The sequence below is a fragment of the Cnephaeus nilssonii genome (genome assembly GCF_951640355.1).
Source record: "Cnephaeus nilssonii genome assembly, chromosome: 3".
NCBI classification, from domain to species: domain Eukaryota; kingdom Metazoa; phylum Chordata; class Mammalia; order Chiroptera; family Vespertilionidae; genus Cnephaeus; species Cnephaeus nilssonii.
The window spans coordinates 28,475,753-28,496,454 of NC_137074.1; the positions used below are offsets into that span (position 1 = coordinate 28,475,753).

The 20,702-nt window shown below is 34.1% G+C and overlaps 1 protein-coding gene across 2 annotated transcripts in view; it reads right to left on the minus strand.

Annotated features, from left to right (window-relative positions):
* Nucleotides 1-414: 414 nt before the first annotated feature.
* PDCD10 (programmed cell death 10) overlaps nt 415-20,702 on the minus strand; it is a 44,110-nt gene continuing 23,822 nt past the window's right edge. For both annotated transcript variants that reach the window (XM_079766394.1, XM_079766395.1), the window contains exons 3-8: nt 17,778-17,831; nt 11,063-11,180; nt 9,641-9,767; nt 3,826-3,904; nt 3,570-3,652; nt 415-898 (exon numbers count right to left, since the gene is read on the minus strand). In XM_079766394.1, coding sequence (XP_079622520.1) covers nt 817-898; nt 3,570-3,652; nt 3,826-3,904; nt 9,641-9,767; nt 11,063-11,180; nt 17,778-17,831 — 543 coding nt within the window. In that variant the 3' untranslated portion in view covers nt 415-816. The remainder of the gene's footprint in view (nt 899-3,569; nt 3,653-3,825; nt 3,905-9,640; nt 9,768-11,062; nt 11,181-17,777; nt 17,832-20,702) is intronic.

The window sequence follows — 20,702 nt, forward strand, 5'->3', positions numbered from 1 at the left end:
GCATTGGTATAGCTTTAAATTACTATTAGTTGTGGTTATTTTGGAGGAAAAGGCGCAAAGCTTATTAGGGCCTAGCACACAAGAAATACTTAATTTTACACTGTCAGAGTTCAAAAAGTGGCATCATAACATGAAAACACTATAAATTGACATCTCTCTCATATGTCTCTTAAAACAGGCTGGAAAAATAGTACCCTTTATATAAATAAAAAAATATTTCCATTGACTACTTTTTGCCCGGAGTGATTAAGGACAAAAAAATAAAAATTCTTGCTGCTTAATTACCTGATAAACTGCTAATAAGCTCCCATTAAAAGTTCTTTAGATATTAACCCAAGTAATCTTGATCTTATGGTTATATATTTATATATATATATACACACATATATATCAATTTTTTCAAGTAAAGAAATGTTTAACAGATGTAAACTATTTATTGAATATTTGCCACCAAATATTGTTAAATACATTATCTTGCAGCATATCGCTTTCAAGTTAAAATGTCAGAAACAAACACCAATATTTACAATTCTTTTAAGGAATGTTATATAATGACACATTAAGGCGTAAATTCTTTTGGCTTATAATTCTTAAAAGAATGATAATAGCAAAAGTGATGCAAAATCTTCAGTGTGAGATTATGATTAAGCTACATTTTACAAAAATATGGTGTAAGATGGCAATAATCCCATTCAACATCCTGGATTAGATCCCTTCAGGAGGGACTGATAATTTATACAGTCAAACTTTAAAATTTACAGATAAAGGCAGTTCAATACTGCCACTGAGAAGTACATCTCTTAACATATACAACTTTCAGGCCACAGTTTTGAAGGTCTGAAGTATCAAGTTGGTTTGATGAATTAGTCGGTTGGCACTTATGAACACATTTATTGCCCTGTTCAAAGAAAAAAAAAAAAAAGAACAAGCATTAATTTTATCCAAAAAATTCATTCTTTAAAAATATTTATACTAATTCCACCCAATAACAGTAGCAATGAAATCAACTTAGGAAAAAAGAGAATGAGAAGTACTGAGTATCATAAATTTTATTTCAGATTGGAATTGAATGGTACTCAATCATTTGAAACTATCTAGGAATTACTGCCCCCTAGTGGTTCTGGTTGGTAATTAGGTGTTGGTGGGCTGCTAATGATGGCTTCTGAACCACCAGGGTTCATCTATAGGTCAAACAAATAACTGATTCAAATGTAGTTTCCCTCTGTGGTTCATAGAAGTTACCAAATCAAAATCTGCATTAAGTATTATACTCAGTCTCAAAATCTATATGGCAATGGGCATTATAAATACTTAAGAAAACCCTAATTACTTTCAAATATGATTCATCCCAATCTCTCATACCTTCTTTCAAAAACAAATCTGAGAATTCTGAACTGCTTTTAGAATTAATCTACTTTTGACACAAAATAATCATGCAATTTCAATATTTTGGAGCTGACAACATATATGTTCTTAAAAATTATGTTGTGCTGTACCACATTTCCTATCAGCCCGTCCTCATGCAACTAGAGGTCAGAGCTGATGCCCTTGTCCCATTGTGTGGCCTTATCAGGTTTTTAATTGCATAGCTAAAGATTTTATCTTCATCTTAGACATTTATCAAAAAAGAGGGACCCCGAAGAATTAGTTGAATCAATGCAATTTCATCCCTCTATTGAAAGATGGCTCAAAGATCAGGCTGTTGTAATAACTCTCAGTTTGAGGAAACAGGTACAAAACTCATGGCACATTATTCATACACAACTAATTGTAATTTAAAGAAGCTGCTGAATGGAGAAAAAGTAGTGGCAGGAAGGCTAAATAATCTATATGCCTGTTTGAACTGTTAAAAAATTGAAAGTAAATCATTTCAGATTAATGAAAATTAGGCTCTAAATGAATTTCTATCTTTCAACGTGCTTTTTCCGTGACAGTTCTTAATTAGTTAGAAGCAGAAATAATGATCCCAACATGTAAATTATCCTTTTAATGTGTTTTCTGGTTATTTGGGCTTAGCAGAGATGAAGGAAAAACAGATGCAAGTTTATTTTCAGAACACACCTGCCAGCTTATTAAACTAAATCATGAAGGAGCATTTCCCTGAGACAACCTGAATAGTAGTATGGAACAACAAAAAATCACTAATACTTTAGCTCAGTATTTTAAATTCATAATATAAATGTAAATATTTTGACCTATTTGAACTATAAAAGATAGCTTTAAAAACCAAGACCATTCTAATATACTATCTTATTATTTTTAAATTTTACAATAATATTGAATAACTTGGCACAGATATAGGGATTTTAAAACTTCTATAGGATAGCATGGTAGAGGTCATGCCAATTATAGCTGAAATAATCACTATTTTTCTAACTTTAAACACTGTTAGAAAATGGTTTTGTCAACAAAATCTTCTGAATTCTACTTGATACAAAAATTCTCTATCAGGTTCAATGCCACACATGGCCTCTGCATCACCTATACATTTTATGTACATATATATAGGTAAAAACACATAAATTTTTGTTTTTCTGGGGTGTTTAACAGCCAATTGTATATAAATTGAAAAATGATAAGCAATTTACCTTTTCAGTATACTTCCTGTGAAAGTGTCTCTCCTGCCAGGACAAGGAATCACCACCTTTGTAGCACTGTGAAGTCACCTAGCACACTTGTATAAAACTCCTAAATCCTGGTCCCACTCTAAGCCAACTGAATCAGAATCTCTGAAGGTGGGTGGAGCCAAGCACTAGGATTTTTAAAAACTGAACTCAGGAGAATCCAATGTGCAAACAGGACTAAGAACTATTGTTTTAACTTTAGTGCAGCAGCTCTCAACAGACCTACCATATCACTATCACCTGGGAACAACTTAGAAATAAATGCAAATTCTTGGATCCATCCTAGACAATAAGAAACTCTGGGGGTGGAACCCAAAAGCAATTTGTGCTTTAACAAGCCCTCTAGGGGATTCTTATGCTACTAAAAATGTTGGGCCAAGAAGCCAAATCTCACCTTGTTTCTGTATGGACTGCAGGCTAAGAATTACATTTATGTTTTTAAAAATGGTAAAATTAAGAAAAAATAAAAATAATATGTGATGAGTGACTGCAAATTTCAGTGTCTATAAATAAAGTTTTATTAGAACACGGCTATAATGCCCACTTATTTCCATATTATCCATGGCTGCCTTTGCACTGCAACAGCATAGGTGAGTGGGCAATTGCAAAGAGCTCACCAAGTCAAAATATTTGCTATCTGGCTCCTTTCAGAAAAAGGTCTGCCAACTCCTCCTATCTTGGACTGGAATGGCTGGATTATCACCATTCACTCTTTATTTTGAACAGTTAGTAGTTAGCAGACCTTTCTCTGACCTTGGTACTGTAGTAAAAAGAATTTAACCTTTTGCACTCGCTTGCTTTTTTCTCGATTCCTTTATTCTAATGCTAACCGTGTCGAGTCACACTCGACATCCGAGTGCAAAAGGTTAATTTATATGGTTTTAGTATAATACAAACCATATAATTTAATTTTAAAAGAGAAGGGTAATAAGTAAAAGTACTTACTTGCCATCTTTAAAATAGGTTTTCAGAGTATCACTGAAACTTTTGGAGTACTTTACAAATTCTTTCTTTTGGTGTTCAAGTGCCTAGAGACATCAAAAACAATTAAGAAAAAAATGCTAAATAAGAAAAGAGAAATGACACAAAAGCCAAAGTCAAAGATAGGAGGTTATTCCCAGTAATCAAACCATCTTAGTATTTAATTCAATAAAATAACTAGGTGTAAACTAACATCTAGGATGGCTTCTAGGAAACTTACCCTGCGGTTCTGGTATTGGTATTTCTTGAAGACATTATTCACTGTATCAAGAAGTTCTTTTATTGCACTAGCAATATCCCTGTGAGTTAAGAAAAAAAGAATCTTCTTAAAATCAGTTACATTTCAAAGAAGTTTGTATATATATTTTTAAAGAATCTTTATTATTGAAAGCATTACACATGTCCCTTTTATTCTGTATATATCTTTTTAAGAATTACTAACCACACTGTTAATTACCATACTAACACTATGTCAAGCGCAAACATCTGACTGGCTGATTGAGTGGGGGTTTTAGCATGTACCCTTCTGTGATCCTGACTTCTGCACTACTGACCACACATTCCACATAAATTTTCCTAAATTATTAACATTTCTTTCAGTATTACTGACTTAAATTTAAAAGAATATGCCTCTGCCTCTCATCTTTTCCAGTTATAATTTTTCCTTTCTCTAATATAGCTGACTTTAAGTTACCATATACTGTTTTTGCTATCTCATGAACAATTATATGAAATTTTGCTATTACATATAACTCATTTCTACATTTACCAACACTTCCAGTTACATACCTAATAATTTGTTTTGAAATATTTCCTCCTCAGACATAGCTCTTCTCTTGAAACATTTACCTCCTTCTAACAACCACGTATCCTCCCCTTCTAAACCTATATTTATGTATTTAAAGTATATAATTTTCTGGGAGAGACAATATCAGATTATTTTTCTATCTTAATTTTTCCAGCAATCATCCTTCAGGTGTCCCCCAAAAGCTGTATACACACTTTAAGTGCTGATAACTCACTTAATTTTCACTCCTTTTCAAGTTTAACTGATTTGAAATAATGGGTGAAGCCAGACGAAGCTTTGAAAAAGAAAATTTATCCACTAGACTATTTTATGGGGATACATAAAAGATAAAGTTTACCGTACAAAACTGGCAACAGTTGACAAACTGAGGGCACATAAATACCGAACAAAATGATTCTTGATGTTTGCGATGCCACTGCTTCACGTTATCAGCAGTGCCTGGACCAGAATGGTCATCAGTTTGAAAACGGTTTTCACACACACAAAAAAATGTAATCATTTCTATAGATTCTTTTAAATTTTGAAAATGAACTGTATGCTAATAAACACTGACTTTATAATCATTCAAAGTGTGTATGAATGATTAGGGGATACCCTATCTATGCATCAATATCTCCCTCCCCTTAAAAAATGAGAAAGAGAAGAAATATTTTTTTTACTATCCTTCCTATTCATGTAGTGTTTTTTTCTGAACTCTTCCTATATTTTATATCTATGCTCTTTTCAATTTTCATGTTCTAGCTTAAAGCAATCTTTCTTGGTCTAACTGTACTTAACATAATTCTGCATTTATAAGTAGTCTCATATTCTCTAAGGCAAGCCTTCTCTTTTTCACATCCAATCTCTTTGCTGTTCAAACGCAATCCAAGTGTAAACATATGAATTAGTAAGATATACATCCAGACTATCCCAAATATAATTTTTTATTATTGACTTTTTAATCACAAATGCCAGATTTCAGTTATTTCATACCCATACAATCTTTCTGCTTTGCTATTAAAGAAAAAAAAAGGTTCAGTGTGCAGATTGTCCAGCTTTCTGGACATGTGTGTGTTTCACAGCATATTTCTAGTAAATCAGCATATGGAAATTCTAAAACTTCTAAGTAGATAGGATTTTGGAATAAAGAAAGGTATTTTCGCCTATTCTAAAGTAGTAATGACATTTCAATAAATACTTACTTATTACATCCTGATGTCAAACATCAGCCTCAGGCTGAAACATTAAAACATTACATGTTCAAATAAAACAAAGAATTTTTCATAGAAATGACATTTGTGGACTCGTTTTTTTGCCTCTAGTTTAGTAAAAATAGTTTTAAGTTATACAACTGTTATTTCATATGAAGTTTTAAGCAAGTTGAATCCTGCTGTATTGCTGTGATGGCTGTAAGTCCACCTATGTTTAATAAAACAGTCACATGACGATCCTATTATTTGAGAAAAATTACAATTTCAACAAGTAAAAAATGTTAAATCTCTGCATATGGATGATTCTTTAAATTCACAATGAATCTATTTAAAACAAAATATAATGCAGCAGATTACAGTGAACAGAGAGCTGTTTACACAGAGCCGTACTTTGTGGTATACTTTAAAATTCTATTAAAAAAACAAAAATGTACATTCAGTGCTAATCAACATGAACATATGTTCCATGTACAATAACAGCTGCATTCCATAGGTCAAAAGAACAGTTCTGAAATTGGCAGCTCCCTCCCTCACCTGAGAGAAAAAAAAAAGGGGGGGGGATGGCAGGGGCAGAGAAGGGAAGGGAGGTTTTAGTGAACAGTACTCCATCCTACTAATAAATATTAGGAATCTGTGCTTTAAAAGAAAATGGAAAAAAAAAAAAAGGGCACCAGGTGATTCTGCTGATAAACCTGGTTTGGAAGCCACTGTGTAGGAACTCAGAACCTAGAGCTAAGGTTTGATCTATTATTTGCCACAGAGCTTTATAGAGACCTAGGCTGTTTATCCTTAGGCCTGGCCTTCTCTAAAAACAACCTATAGCAGTTTATGTCAAATATTACGTCATCTGTATGTTCACAGAACATTTTCATTTATGGACCCAAGGAAGCTAAATTATATTAGCGAATACATGAAGATTTGGTTCCAACAGGGAAGGCATCTCTCTCTCTCTTTCTCACACACTCTCTCTCCACATACTCTCTCTCTCACACACACACACACACACACACACACACAAAACATACAATACTTCAATTAAATAAAGAACTAGGGAAAACTTGATGGTAAAAGAACTATAGAGTAAGTATAAGCTGAGTTAATGGTTTCTATGATAAGGGACAGAGTATTTGCAGCTATTAAGAGGGGCAACTTTGGGGAAACATAATACTGAGAGGACAACAGGCATCAGATGAAATATAAACATACATCCTATCAAAAAAATTGCATAGAAAAATAGAGTTTCTAATCATATCACCCTAATTTGTGTATGTTTATGCAAACACTCTAAAGGAAGGAAATTCCTATGCTGTATGTTTGCTCTAGACAGGTCAGCTCTGGAAAAGCTAATGTGAAGCTCTCTTGGAAACCAAACCCTGGCGAATTTTTTGCCTATGAATATGCAAATGCAGATTATAATGAGTAAATAGATAAATGCATAGCGTTCTGGTCTATTAAATCACAAGTCTCTACTAGTCATCCATTAATTGGAATGTGTCAGACTTTTAAAAGAATCCCATGAATTAATTTTATAAAATATTTGCATAAGCTCAAATGTAATCAAACAGAAACATTCATTAATCAAAAGTACTTTAAAATGTTTGTTTGCTGGATCATTTTTCCTAATCAACTCCATAGAGAGAAATTGAAATAAACAAACCTTACTTTACAATGCCAGTATGTGTTGTCAGTAGATGCTATTTCTTCCAATTCTCACAACTATTACCCTCATTTTCACAGGCAGAAACAAGAAATATAGAATCTAAGCACCTTATCCAAGGTCACACAGCTAAATATTGAAGTGGAGATTCAAACCTAATTCTGCTAACACATACAAAATTATCTGGATATTTATTAGCTGACAGGATGTTCTTTCTACTCTGGTATAACCTATAACAACATGTACAGTACTTGGTATAGTAGGTATGTGATACATGCTTACTGAAAAATACTGCTAAAATAAATGATAAAGAGCATAACTACCTTAAATATGAGAAAGTAAAATATTTGAAAGAAAGATAGTAAGTGCACAATATGTGTGGCCTAAAGGATAAACCATTGTTTTCATGTTGCTAAAACTTTAACCACTAATTGGTTAAACAATGTAACAGTGGTAATAGCATATCAAAATCTATCTTTTTTTTCTATCTACCTATCAGATCAGTAACACAAATAATTGCAGCTTTAGCTATGCATGCTAATTCATACATCATTGAATATTAGTCTCAGAAATAAAACATATTATCAACAAACATTCCATGGCAAATTATCCCTAAAACATTTAAAATATAAATTTTAATTGCCAATAATATTAATTCAGTTGTGCAGAGTACTCTCCAGAATTGAAATATTACTATTGTTCCGTAAATGAGAGACAAGACCCCTAATTCAGTTTCTGTCAATGACTATGGACAAGAGTCTTAGGCTCTTGACTTCAACATCCTTATGATTAAAATGCAGCTGCTAATAAAGTGGTTTTCAAACTATCTCTCTAGGGCCAGACTGGGTTTAACACAGATGCTTCAGGAACTCCACAGGAGGAGTGAGGGAGTCAAAATAGCAGGATAAGGACTCCGCGTCAGTCACTTCTACCCTGGCTACAACGACAACACTGTTCTCCCCCTGACCTACTGGCATTCTATATAAGATGTCCTTTATCAAACTCCTTCCAAACAACAGAAACTTTTGATTCAATTACCAAATTAGATCAACACTATGAATCTATGATAGGGAAGCAGCAGAGAAGACCCTAGAGTCAGTCTACTTGGTTTCAAACCAGGCTCTCCCATCTTACCAGCTCTGTGAACTTGGGAAAGTTATTTAATTTCTGATGCCTCAATTTCCTCATCTATTACAGGGATTTGTAGTAGGTTAATATGTTATAAGCACTTTAAAAAGTGCTTAGCATGTTAAGTTCTATATAAGTGATTAATATTAAGATAATATTGATTCTATAAACCTCTACTTGAATGACCTGAAGCAAAATTTGCTGAAAATATTAAGAACGTCAAATCTTCATAAAAGTGTAGTACACATCACCAAAACAATTTTAAACTTAATTATTAGAAAATTGTAGAAATAAGTTTTTTAAACAGCTGTGTTTGAGATCACTGACAATTTATCCTTTTATGGACCAAACATGTTTACTTTATACCAAATTAAAAATCCACAAACAGTTAACTGTCTTCCTTCTTCACATATTAAAAATAGTTTAAGGAAGTTGGGGCTTCTCAATAATGGCAAAATATTTACCTTAGGTTTGTATCCCATTGCACAGATTTTAGCTAGTCAATGAAGCCTTTATCATACATTCCAGTCCTCGATTAGAAGACTGGAGCGAGGAACATTCCTTGATAGCTGGGTTGGGCACCCATCATGTACATTTTCTAAATGGAACATACTTCTCCCTCTCTATCACTCAAAATAGGTGCCCAAACTAGTTAAAATAGCATTTTGCAATGTAAATTACAAAAAAATATGATTTCTGAGAAATAAACATTAATATTTATTCCAAGTGAGCCTTCCTAAGTTAACAATATGAAATTTCATGCAATCGCTAAATCTTTCCTTTCTAGCAATTTCTAGCTGTGATTTCACCAACAGGTTAACAGCATGACTGCAATTATTCCAAGATTTCTCTGTTTTTTATCCACAAAGAGTACATGACTTTTCCTAATGACTTGTGCCATTTCTGAAATAAAAACAATGGTATCCTTTGTTATCAAGCCATATAATTTATCCAAAACTTCTTTATTCACTTTAATATGATATTTAATTTTTCCATGTTTTATGTAGTTTAAACTATATTCCAATTTATGTGCATTTCATTGTTTTAAAATTAAACACTAAACAAATGTTACTGTATTCTGAAGTGAAATGCCACAGCTTAGAAGTTAATAAAGATGTAGCATTTAAAAACTCCAAATTTATTTCAAATTAATATTTTAATTTAACATTCATGTCATATTAAAATGAAATATCTAGAATGAGAGGTTCCTATGAAGTGCTTAAGAAAAGAACAAAAACAAGAAGTTGCTTACTTGATTGTCTGCAGAAACCTCACCCTGTCATTGATCTCATCTGGGATCTTACTGAGAATCTGTTTAAGTGCTCGTGCCTTTTCGTTTAGGTCCTGGAATTCTGGCTCTGGTCGTTCAATCATATACTCTGATAAAATAAATGCATAATAAAAAGCATCAGGCAACTCCCTGTCAAATGCAAGTCTATAAAATCCCAATGTTGGTCAAGAGGGTGAGGGAGGGGAGTAGAAAGGCCAGATAACCAGGAAAGACAAGGTTGCAAAAGCAGAATTTGTTAAGAGTTCAACTTAGTTTGGTAATAACAGGGCTCCTATGAAGTAAGATAACAGAAGATGAAAGACTAAACATTTACAATTTGGGATAAATAGAAAGCCCATGAAATAAAAATAAATAAATAAAATTAAAAGGGAGTCTTAATCAAATTGATCAAGCCTCTGAAGCTACATTTCTCAAGAAAACCTTAATGACGTTCATGACAAATACGATAGCAATATGTACCTGCCAATGGGAAGATGAGCTTAACAAAAATCTCTATATTGAATATACAACGGCTCATTATACCAAAACCCAAACAACCTACTAAAGTCTTCAGCATGTTCTTGAAATCTCACTTAAAAAACACACACCAAAAAACACTACCAAAAATTCAACACAAGGGTTGGATCACAGAAGAGCAACCTTAGAAAGGAAGCTTAATCAGACCTGGTAGAGGCAAAAACATTACTAGTAGATTGATTGTAGACTTTGGAAACATTACAACCCTACCAATCAATACAACCTGGCCTCACAGACTAGAAATGCGTAAATTTAGAATAATGATGAGGACTTTCTTATAAATTATGGAATCAGTTAAAATATTTCTTTTCTCCCTCAATAAAGATGGGAAATTCTACTTCTATTTTTTCTTAATTAGTGGGAAAATGGGTACTAAATTTAAGTGTAACCCATTTCTAATTATTCAAAAAAGCAAAAAATGAGAAAGAATGGTTATTATATTGTCCTCTCAAATCTGTGGTTGAATAAAACACTGAAGTTAGAAAAAACCCTCATTAATTCAAACTGCTTTTTGCATCAAGTCAACACAAAATTAAAAAAAAAATTCCACAGAGTTTATCTTTTGGCAAAACCAGAACTCATCAAACATATTCACAGGGGGAAAAAGTTAAAGTGTACAACATAAATAAACACTTTACTTCAAGTAATTAAATCTGAATCTGACAAATATAAAACAGAAAGCAAGAACTACTTTTCTATTTTATAGACCCCCCCCCACCCCAATATTATCACAATAATAATAACAAGAAAAAGAAGAGGAGGAGGAGAGGGGAAAGGGGAGCTAGAACCTTTTGTCAAGCAATAAAGATTTGGAAGAAGTGCTTTTCAACAACTGTAAGAAAACTAAACAAGACTCTTTCTGATTACCTTCTACATCATCAGCTGCCATTCGAAGAAGTGATTCTGTGAAGTTAACTTCTACACTTTTTTTCTCTAAAATTTTCATTATGATGTCTTGTGTGAGTCCTGGATTTTCTTTTTCAGCCTATAAGAAAGAGAAAGCTAGTTTTGAAATATAGAAATGAAATCAGAATTTTAAAACCAAAACTTAAATGTTTAGAAGATTTGGGAACTTAGACTGATGAACCTAGAAAGGCAGAAATCTTTGTAAAGCAGGTGTGGTGATGGTATCACTTCTGTTTGATAAAACTTAAACATCAGTAACTTTTTATTACAGGCAATGTCTCTTTTCCATTTGAACATAAGGTACTTAACATTTCCTACTTCTCCTTTACATTCTCCTGAAATCAAAATAATAACAAAGATAGAAATACTAATAAACATTTATATTTTGGTAATACATCAATTACTTTTTAAAAAAATATATTTTATTGATTTTTTTACAGAGAGGAAGAGAGAAGGATAGAGAGTTGGAAACATCAATGAGAGAGAAACATGGATCAGCTGCCTCTTGCACACCCCCTACTGGGGATGTGCCCGCAACCAAGGTACATGCCCTTGACCGGAATCGAACCTGGGACCCTTGAGTCCGCAGGCCGACGCTCTATCCACTGAGCCAAACCGGTTTCGGCTCAATTACTTTTTTTAGAAGCTAAAATAGACTAAGGATTTTTAGATTTTTTTCATTAGGTAATCTTTCAACTTGAGGATCTAGCAATTAATTACTCATCTTACCAGTATTTTACAGATTCTCTGCATTTAAATTAACAGAATGTCAGGAATACCAAAAATAAAACAGGATTACTTTTGCAAGTTTTCTTGAAGATGTATAATCCCTTAAGTACTTTCCCATACAATGATTTTCACTTTGTTTTATTTTTGTAGCAAGACTATTACCTTCACTAGTTTTCAGAACATTATTAATCCTTTTACTACCCTGAGCTTGTTTCACTAATGAGTTTGCAATGGTTCTATGTTACTCCCTAGGGCACTAAAATCGTCTAGTCATTTCAGTACTGAGCATAAAGAGTTCTGAGTTTACGAAAGTTAATTTTCAAGATTTGGGTTTTCCCCAGTAATTTTATCCAATTTTATAATTGTTCTAAATTTTATAATCACACTATATGTTTGTTTCTTTTAGGATGACTGCCAATTTTAATCATTATGCTGATGATTCCCCATCTTTCTTGCCCTGATATTAAATAGAAAATAGAAACAATTTATGATCTTAACCATATGGTGACCTATTTGTTTTCTTATGTGTCAAGCACATTTAATCTCTGCCTTTTCAATTCCACTCTGGTATCACTGCAGATCCAGCTTTCTTCTGCTCCTATTGCTCTCTTCATTATGACATCTTGTTTCTCGTTAGATTTCAGTACAAAAAACTAAAATGCCATGGAATTAAATGGGAAAAGAAAATACACACATTTATTTCAATCCTGAGATCACTTTTAACTGTTGTGAAATTATCCTCAGGAAAGTCATTTTGATATATAATTAATAACAATAAAGTGTGTCTTACTGAATTCCATTTTTGTTGTTGTTGTTAATCCTCACTCGAGGATATTTTTCATTGATTTTTAGGGATAGTGGAAGAGAGAGGGAAAGACAGACGGAAACATTCATGTGAGAGAAACACATTGACTGGTTGCCTCCTGCCAGAGCCCTGTCCAGGGCAGGGGCAGAGGAAGAGCCTGCAACCAAGGTACGTGCCCTTGACCAGAATCAAATCTGGATCCTTTGGTCCGAAGGCCTATGCTCTATTCACTGAGCCAAACTGGCTAGAGCTGAATTCTATTTCTTTTAACTGTAGTCCCTCATTACTCATGGGGGATATGTTCCAAGACTCCCAGCAAATGCCTGAAACCATGGATAGTACCAAACCCTATACAGACAGATGCTCTTCAACTTATGACAAAGTTATGACCCTATAAGCCCATCACAAACTGAAAATATCCTAACTTGAAAGTGCATTTTATACAACTAACCAACTGAACATCACAGCTTAGCCAAGTCTACCCATACTCAGAACACAGTATCTAAAAAATGCTGGTAACACAGTACACTGCAGAGTATTGGTTGTTTACTCTCATGATGGAGTGCCTGACTGGGAGCTGCGGCTCAATGCCACTGCCCAGCATCCTGAGAATATTGTACCGCATATTGCTAGCCCAGGAAAAGATCAGAGTTCAAAATTCCAAGTATAGTTTCTAACAAATGTGGATAGCTTTCAAACCACTATACAAACAAAAAATCCTTAAGTCAAACCATGGTAAGTTGGGGACTGTCTGAACTATGTTTTTCCTATACATACATATCTATGATAAAGTTTAACTTATAAATCAATTAGGCACAATGAGACCAACAATAACAATAAAAAAAGAACAATTCTATCAATGCACTGTAATAAAAATTATGTAAATATAGTCTCTATCAAAATATCTTATTGTAACCAACCCTTACTTGCAGTAAATGGCTTGGTGTCACTCGTTTCAGGGGATCCCTTGCTTAAATCCTCACATAGTCTCAATGTTTCCTGGTGCAACACATTTTTGTTATCAACTGGAACATTTTCTGTTCATGTCTTCCACCCACAAATTTAGTGACTTTTTAACTTAACTAAATAAACACCATGCACTGTGGCTGTAACTTTTGCAGTTTGAGATGGGACAGCAAAATTTGCATAAATTTCTTTTTCTTTCTTCACAATTTCATGAATAGAAGATTTGTTCTTACCACTGACCTTAGCAACCTGGATATATACTTTTTTTTTCTTCTTTTCTTTTTAAGTTAAAAACTTTCACCTTTTCACTTAAAGGAAGCACATTGTGGCTTCTCTTTTGGCATATCCCAATTGCCAGTATAACTGCTTTTGAGCTTTGTGGCCATTATTAAGTAAAATAAGGGCTACTTATACACAACTACAATACCATGAAAGACTGATATGTTACTGAGAAAGCAACTAAATGTCTAACGGCGGGAGCACATACAGCACAGAGACACTGGACAAAGGGATAATTCAAGTCCTGGGTGGGACTGAGCAGGATGGTGTGAAATTTCATCCCAATATCCATAATGGTTCAAAATTTAAAACCTAAGAACTTATTATTTCTGAAATTTTAAAACTTATACATTTAAAATCAAACCATAAATTTATCATTTAAAAATTATAAAACTTATTATTTCTGGAATTTTCCATTTAATGTTTTTGAACCGCAGTTAAAACAGGTAACTAAAGTATAACTGTAGATAAGGGGGGAACCACTGTATAATCTGTTTTGATTTTTCCTTCCACAGATTTATTTAAGGTAGGATCTATTTAATTAAAAGAAAACAAGAGTTGTTTTTAAAAGAAAAGCTATACAATACAGTATAAACTTTATGAATTTGGTGAACTGACACAAAATTACATGTACGACACTATTTAAATAAGCCAGTATTTGATAACTGGTTTATCTTTCCTAAGTAGCACTGAATTATCATAACACATTATTTTGGGAAGCAGGGGGGCATTCTCTATATGCTTCCAGACAATGCCTGCAGAAAACAATCTCTCTGATTAAGTTATAATAAGGTGCTGAAAAAATCAAATGCTGAAAGCCTGACAACAAAGTTTGCAATATCAAGTTGGTCTGGGGCCCTAACATGCCAAAGCTGAAACATTACAAAAATCTCAAAGAGGTCCCTAATGTTCCAAAGTCAGTATTCCTAGTGCCAAAAGAAATACCTAACAGTACTATATATTACATAGTCAGGTTCAAACAACTTAATAAATACTGAAGGCCTAAAAACTTAGTAGCCTTTAAAAAATACACCAATTGACAGAAAAGTATTTAATTTCATTCTTCAAATAACTATAATTACTTATTTTAATGAGATCTGTACACCCTGCTGGGCACTGCACAATGTCTCAAATGTTGGAATTAGATTGGACACTACCCTCATTTCCTGTTGTACATTGATTTCCTTATGGTACTTGCTTTTTATCACAGCAATGGCCAAAGTCCAGCTGACAAAGACATGACATAACTGAAAGGAATGTAATTCAGTCAAATACGTTGAAACAGCATACTGCAAGCTAGCAGTTCAGTGTCAACCAGATTTGATTATCACTGTGTTTCTTTAAAATTTTTAAATATCTCATGACACCCAAGATATTTGCTATGGGGTCCCAGGGTGCCCCGGCACATAGTTTGAGAATAGTTGCCTTACTATCTTCTGTCTGAACTCTTACTTAGGCTACTTTTTATTTAAAAAGCCTTAAATTTATCCAATGACTCTGACAAAATAAATAGATCTACTGTTAAATCAGAGACTACATACCTACAGGTTTCTCCCCTCCCCCCAAATAAAACCTTCAATTCTATGAGTATACAATTTTTATGAAGAATCCAACTGTAAGAAAAAACTGTCCCCAAGGGCAGTAATATCCAATCTGTAAATCAGTGATTCTCAACAGCACAATCTATCAGAACTTCTAGAGGGGAAAGGAATCAAAAGCAGAATATATATTTACTAAAATTATTTTATCTTGAAATAAATTATTTCAACCCTTTTTCCCCAATAACAAAAACAGATATTAAAGCTCGATAAATATAACTGTTGTTATGGACCCAGAACTGGAAATATGCATTTAAATACACTATATAAACACAAAAATCTTTATCTTTCCAATGCATGCCTTCCTTTAATTTCATTTGAAATTTAACATATTAAATGTGATAATTAAGAATAAATCAATGCAAAACTGACTAATGTTTTCCTGCAAAATAACTTTCACAATCCCCAGTTAAGAATCCATGCCATGGAGAGAAAAATTTACCCATGTATCAAACCAGATCTACCATAGCCACATACTTTAAACAAACTGCTTTTTACTTGTACTTCAGTGTTAAAACATGAGCTTATATATAAAGACATTACCAAAAAAATCTTCATGAAATTCATTATTTTATCTCTTTTATGAATGTCATTTAGTATACCATCTACTGCTTCAGACAGGGTCTTCTTTACCAAAATACACAGGATAAATACTCTCTGTTCTAGGTATCAGAAAAGCTGAAAAACGGACTTTTGCCTAACCAATACTACATTGTGCAACCTATCACTTTTCCTTCTTTGCTTTGGTTACAAACATGCTTAAAATAGTTGCCATTAAGCCTCCCTAATGACCAAATATGGCATTTAAAATCACACTAATAAGGAAAGAAGGAAGGAAAAAAAAGAAAAGATAATGGCATTGATTTGTTGATTCTCTTTATTAACCCAATGATTTGGCAAGAATGTTTTAAAGAAGCTAGTATGAATGTGTACTCAGACACTACATTTTATAGAATATTAAACACATCTAAATAATTCTAATCCAACATATATAATGTGAAAAGAGAGATGTCAAGTGACATTATCTATGCTATCAGTTAAGACTGGAATCTATAAGCTAGTCTTTGCCATAAAAGTATCAGATGGATTTATAATTTCAACTCCAATAAATCTCAACTATAAATTTATTCTTGATTTAAAGATTAAAATACTTTATCTAAAACATAAGTTGTTTTAGTTACTAATAGGAACAAACACACACAAAGTAAATAAAAATTAAAGTTTGAGGCACCCTGATAACGTATTTTGGGTGGGGATGGGGATAAAGTTTTATATGCAAGAATGCATCCAACATATAAAGTAGGGCCATCCAATAAAAATGTAATGCAAGAAACAAATATAAGCCCCTGTAATTTTAAATTTTCTAGTAGCCATATTCAAAAAGTTTTTAAAAAAATGTAATTGTCTTAAGCCCTGGCCGGTTTGGCTCAGTGGATAGAGGTCGGCCTGCAGAATGAAGGGTCCCAGGTTCAATTCCTATCAAGGGCACATGCCCAGAATGTGGGCTCGATCTCCAGTAGGGGGCGAGCAGGAGGCAGCTGATCAATGACTCTCTCATCATTAATGTTTCTATCTCTCTCCCTCTCCCTTCCTCTCTGGAACCAATAAAAATATATTTAAAAAATATATAAAAAATGTAATTATCTTAAGAGTACATCTAAAACATTCATTTCAACAAAATATAAATTACTTAGTACTGAGTTATTTTATAGTCTTTATTTTGTACTGTCTTAGAAATCTGGCATGTATTTTATATGTACAGTACAATTAAATTGGAACTAGCCATATTTTAAGTTCTCAACAGTGACAGATGGCTAGTGATTATCAATTGAAAATCTCAGGTCTAGAAACAACAGAAAAATTCATGCTGAGTGACTTAGCTATATATTCTCAAAGTGTACTTAATCTGATGTACACACAGGTCTTATTTTCACGCTCAAAACATTGTTTTATACTTATGTCCTAAAATTGAATAATATGAACATTTTTGAGTTACAATTTTATAAAAGGTTTTAACAAGTCAAATAAAAAAATAATTTTAAAAATCGACTCCAAAGTTAAAGAGAGAATACTCCAAAGTCAGTTTCAAAAGCACCAAGCGAAAGGATGAATTTTCAGGAAAGAGCACTTGTTTCAGCTCACTTTTTGGAAGTGTATTAATCTTTACAGAGTACACCAAAACAGGCACAAGATAGTTAAAAGGTTGTCACTAAGAAAATAACCTGGCAATTATCAGCTGGTATTTAGATTTATGTATAACATACATTCTAATAATCACAATAAGTTACTTGTGCCTCACCTTAATGAAAGCTGCTCTCAGTGTCTGAGCTGCAGACAGATTTACTCGTTCTAGCTGCAATAAAAATTTTAAATCAAAATTAATATCAATTTTCTTAGAAAAAGCAACATTTCTGATATTCCATTCTACAGTAAGCACATTGATACACACATCATTCAACTAACAAAAGTATTTGCTAATTAACTCTAAATCACCGTAATTCTTCAAAGAGAATTATCTAAAAAATTTCATTAGAAACCATGAAAAATTAAGCTATGTATATCAGTTCTTTATTCCTTTTTTAAAAAAAATAAGAAACACTGTACTTTATTTATTTTAAGCAAAAGCAGTTTATTGAGAGAGAGACTCCCTTTAGCAGGGAGGAAAGGAGCCCAAGTGGGTTGCTCAGAAACACTGTACTTTAAAGATAGATTTATTTTAAGATTAGCACAGAATACAAAACAATATAAATCCCTATAGAAAGAATAAACACTTTTGTGTGTCTATTGAATATAAAATGACCAATACAAAGAAAACATATGCTACTTAAGATTCTTTGTATTTACTACCATACTCCTTCTTAATTGCTTTTCAATCCCCTCAGCCAAGGATTAAGCTGAGATTAGTCTATTTTATTAATTAGCAAGTAGTGCAGATAAAAGGTTTGTTTGACACTCAAATTGAAGACTGTGGATCATCCGGGATTTCAGAGATGTGTATATCTGTCCTGTATTTTATCAGGATTAAAAAAGAGTTACCTAAAATACTAAATCAAAAGTTCAATCCAAATGCTTTTAATTTTTATGTCAAATACTAAAGGCCCGGTGCACGAATTTGTGCCCTGGTGGGGTCCGGCCCATCTGCCCCAATCGGGGCTGATTGGGGCTGGGCTGGCTGTGGGGAGGGGCCGTGGGCAGTTGGTCGGCCGGCCCCGCCCCCCTGGTTGAACTCCCAGTGGAAGGGACAATTTGCATATTGGCCTTTTATTATATAGGATGTAAGGTTTATAATTTTGAAAGATAAAATTACCATATTAGAAATTTTATACAATTCACTTTCAGTGAGCCAAAGAAGGTATCCTATATAATAAAGAGGAACCCTCATAAGATGGCTGCCTATGACCAGGCAGGCAGGGGGGGTTAGTAAGGGACGACCAAACGACTGAATAAGCTGGCTGCGTGGGACTAGGCCAGCAGGGGGGCTAGCGAGGGATGACCAAACAACTGAACAGCAGGCTGCGTGGGGCGACCAAGCCAGCGGGGGGGGGGGGGGGGGGTAAGGCAGTTGAGGGTGACCAGGCCAGCAAGAGGGGGTGAGTTGGGGGCGACCAGGCCAGCGGGGGGAGGGGCAGTTAGGGGCAACGAGGCCGGCAAGGGGGTGCAGTTGGGAACGATTAGGCTGGCACAGGGGGCAGTGAGGGGTGACTAGGCCGGCAGGGGGGGCAGTTGGGGGCGACCAGGCCGGCAGAGGGGTCTACTAGGCCGGCAGGGGGAGCAGTAAGGGGTGACCAGGCAGGTGAGCGATTAGGAGCCAGCAGTCCAGGATTGTGAGACGGACATCCCCCAAGGGGTCCCAGATTGGAGAGGGTGCAGGCTGGGCTGAGGAGACTCCCCCCATGCATGAATTTCATGCACCGGGCCTCTAGTACAATTTCATAAGAAACAAAAACACCTCTTTGGTGAAGAGTTAACTGCCAGGCTTAAAATAACTATCTTCAGTTAAATTCAGATTTCTTTAGTCCCTAAGAATTAGGCCAGTTAACTCAAAAAAAACTCAAAGTATTTATTTTTTATTTGGGACAGTATTAAGTGTTAAATACTGTTAGAATACAAAGCATTCTAACCTTTATAAATTTCTATGCAAATAAAAATTTCTACAGAAAACTTATTAACCTATTATACAATAAATATTCCTTTCAATCTCAAGGCAATGAAAATGTAGGTTTTCCTTTATAAACGGCATACAGGGTGGGGCAAAAATAGGTTTATAGTTGTGAGTACTGGATATAGTTTATTCTTGTATTATTATTTATTGTATTTTTCCATACAAATGACTGTAAACCTACTTTTGACCTATTCTACCTACACACACACACACACACACACACACACACGAAATCTCCAACACCACTTTATCTCCAAAAATAAAAAGTGCAGTATTTAACTTAGCTTCTTACACATCTTGCAAAATGTAACATTGTCTTTAGTAGGTAAAAGGGAAAACACAAGGGGACAAGTTAGCAAATACAGCAAAAAAGCAACTCTATGAGGAGTTTATATAAAATCAACAAAGAGGTATATCTCCAAAAATGAATTTTTCCCCACAGAATTCACTTAGTTATAATGAATACAACTGAAGATTAAAATAACAACACAGCTCTTCTGATCTCAAGTTCTTGTTATGCAGAATAGGCAGAAGGAAACAGGATGAATGTTTCCACCCTGATAGAAACCTATTTCCTTATTTGGGTTAACACCACATTCTGACCTCTTTCAACAAGTCAAAGGTCTGAGTCACATGTGTGCCTTCAATTATCAGCACTATAACTCATTCTCTAATGCCCTGATATGCAAAAAGCTCAAGGCCAGGAAAAGAGATCAAGAATAGTCTGTGAAGAACTCATAGAATTAGCCAACTTCCCTTACCATCAGCATCTCCAGATTTCTAGATTAAGTTTACATATGTGTACCTTAGAAAAGAAAGGGGGCTCAAACTGATTTGGCTCAGTGGATAGAGCGTCAGCCCACCATACTGTCAGGTCTCAGAGGGAGGGCAGGGGAGGGTGGGGGTAAAGGGGAGAGATCATCCAGTAATATTCTAACAGCTATCATTTACTAAGGACTTACTATACAGTGTATTTTTATAGAGTATCTCTAATCCTCACAATAAATATGGAACTAGTTATCATCATCTCCGTTTTATAAAAGAAACTCAGTTTGCATAAAT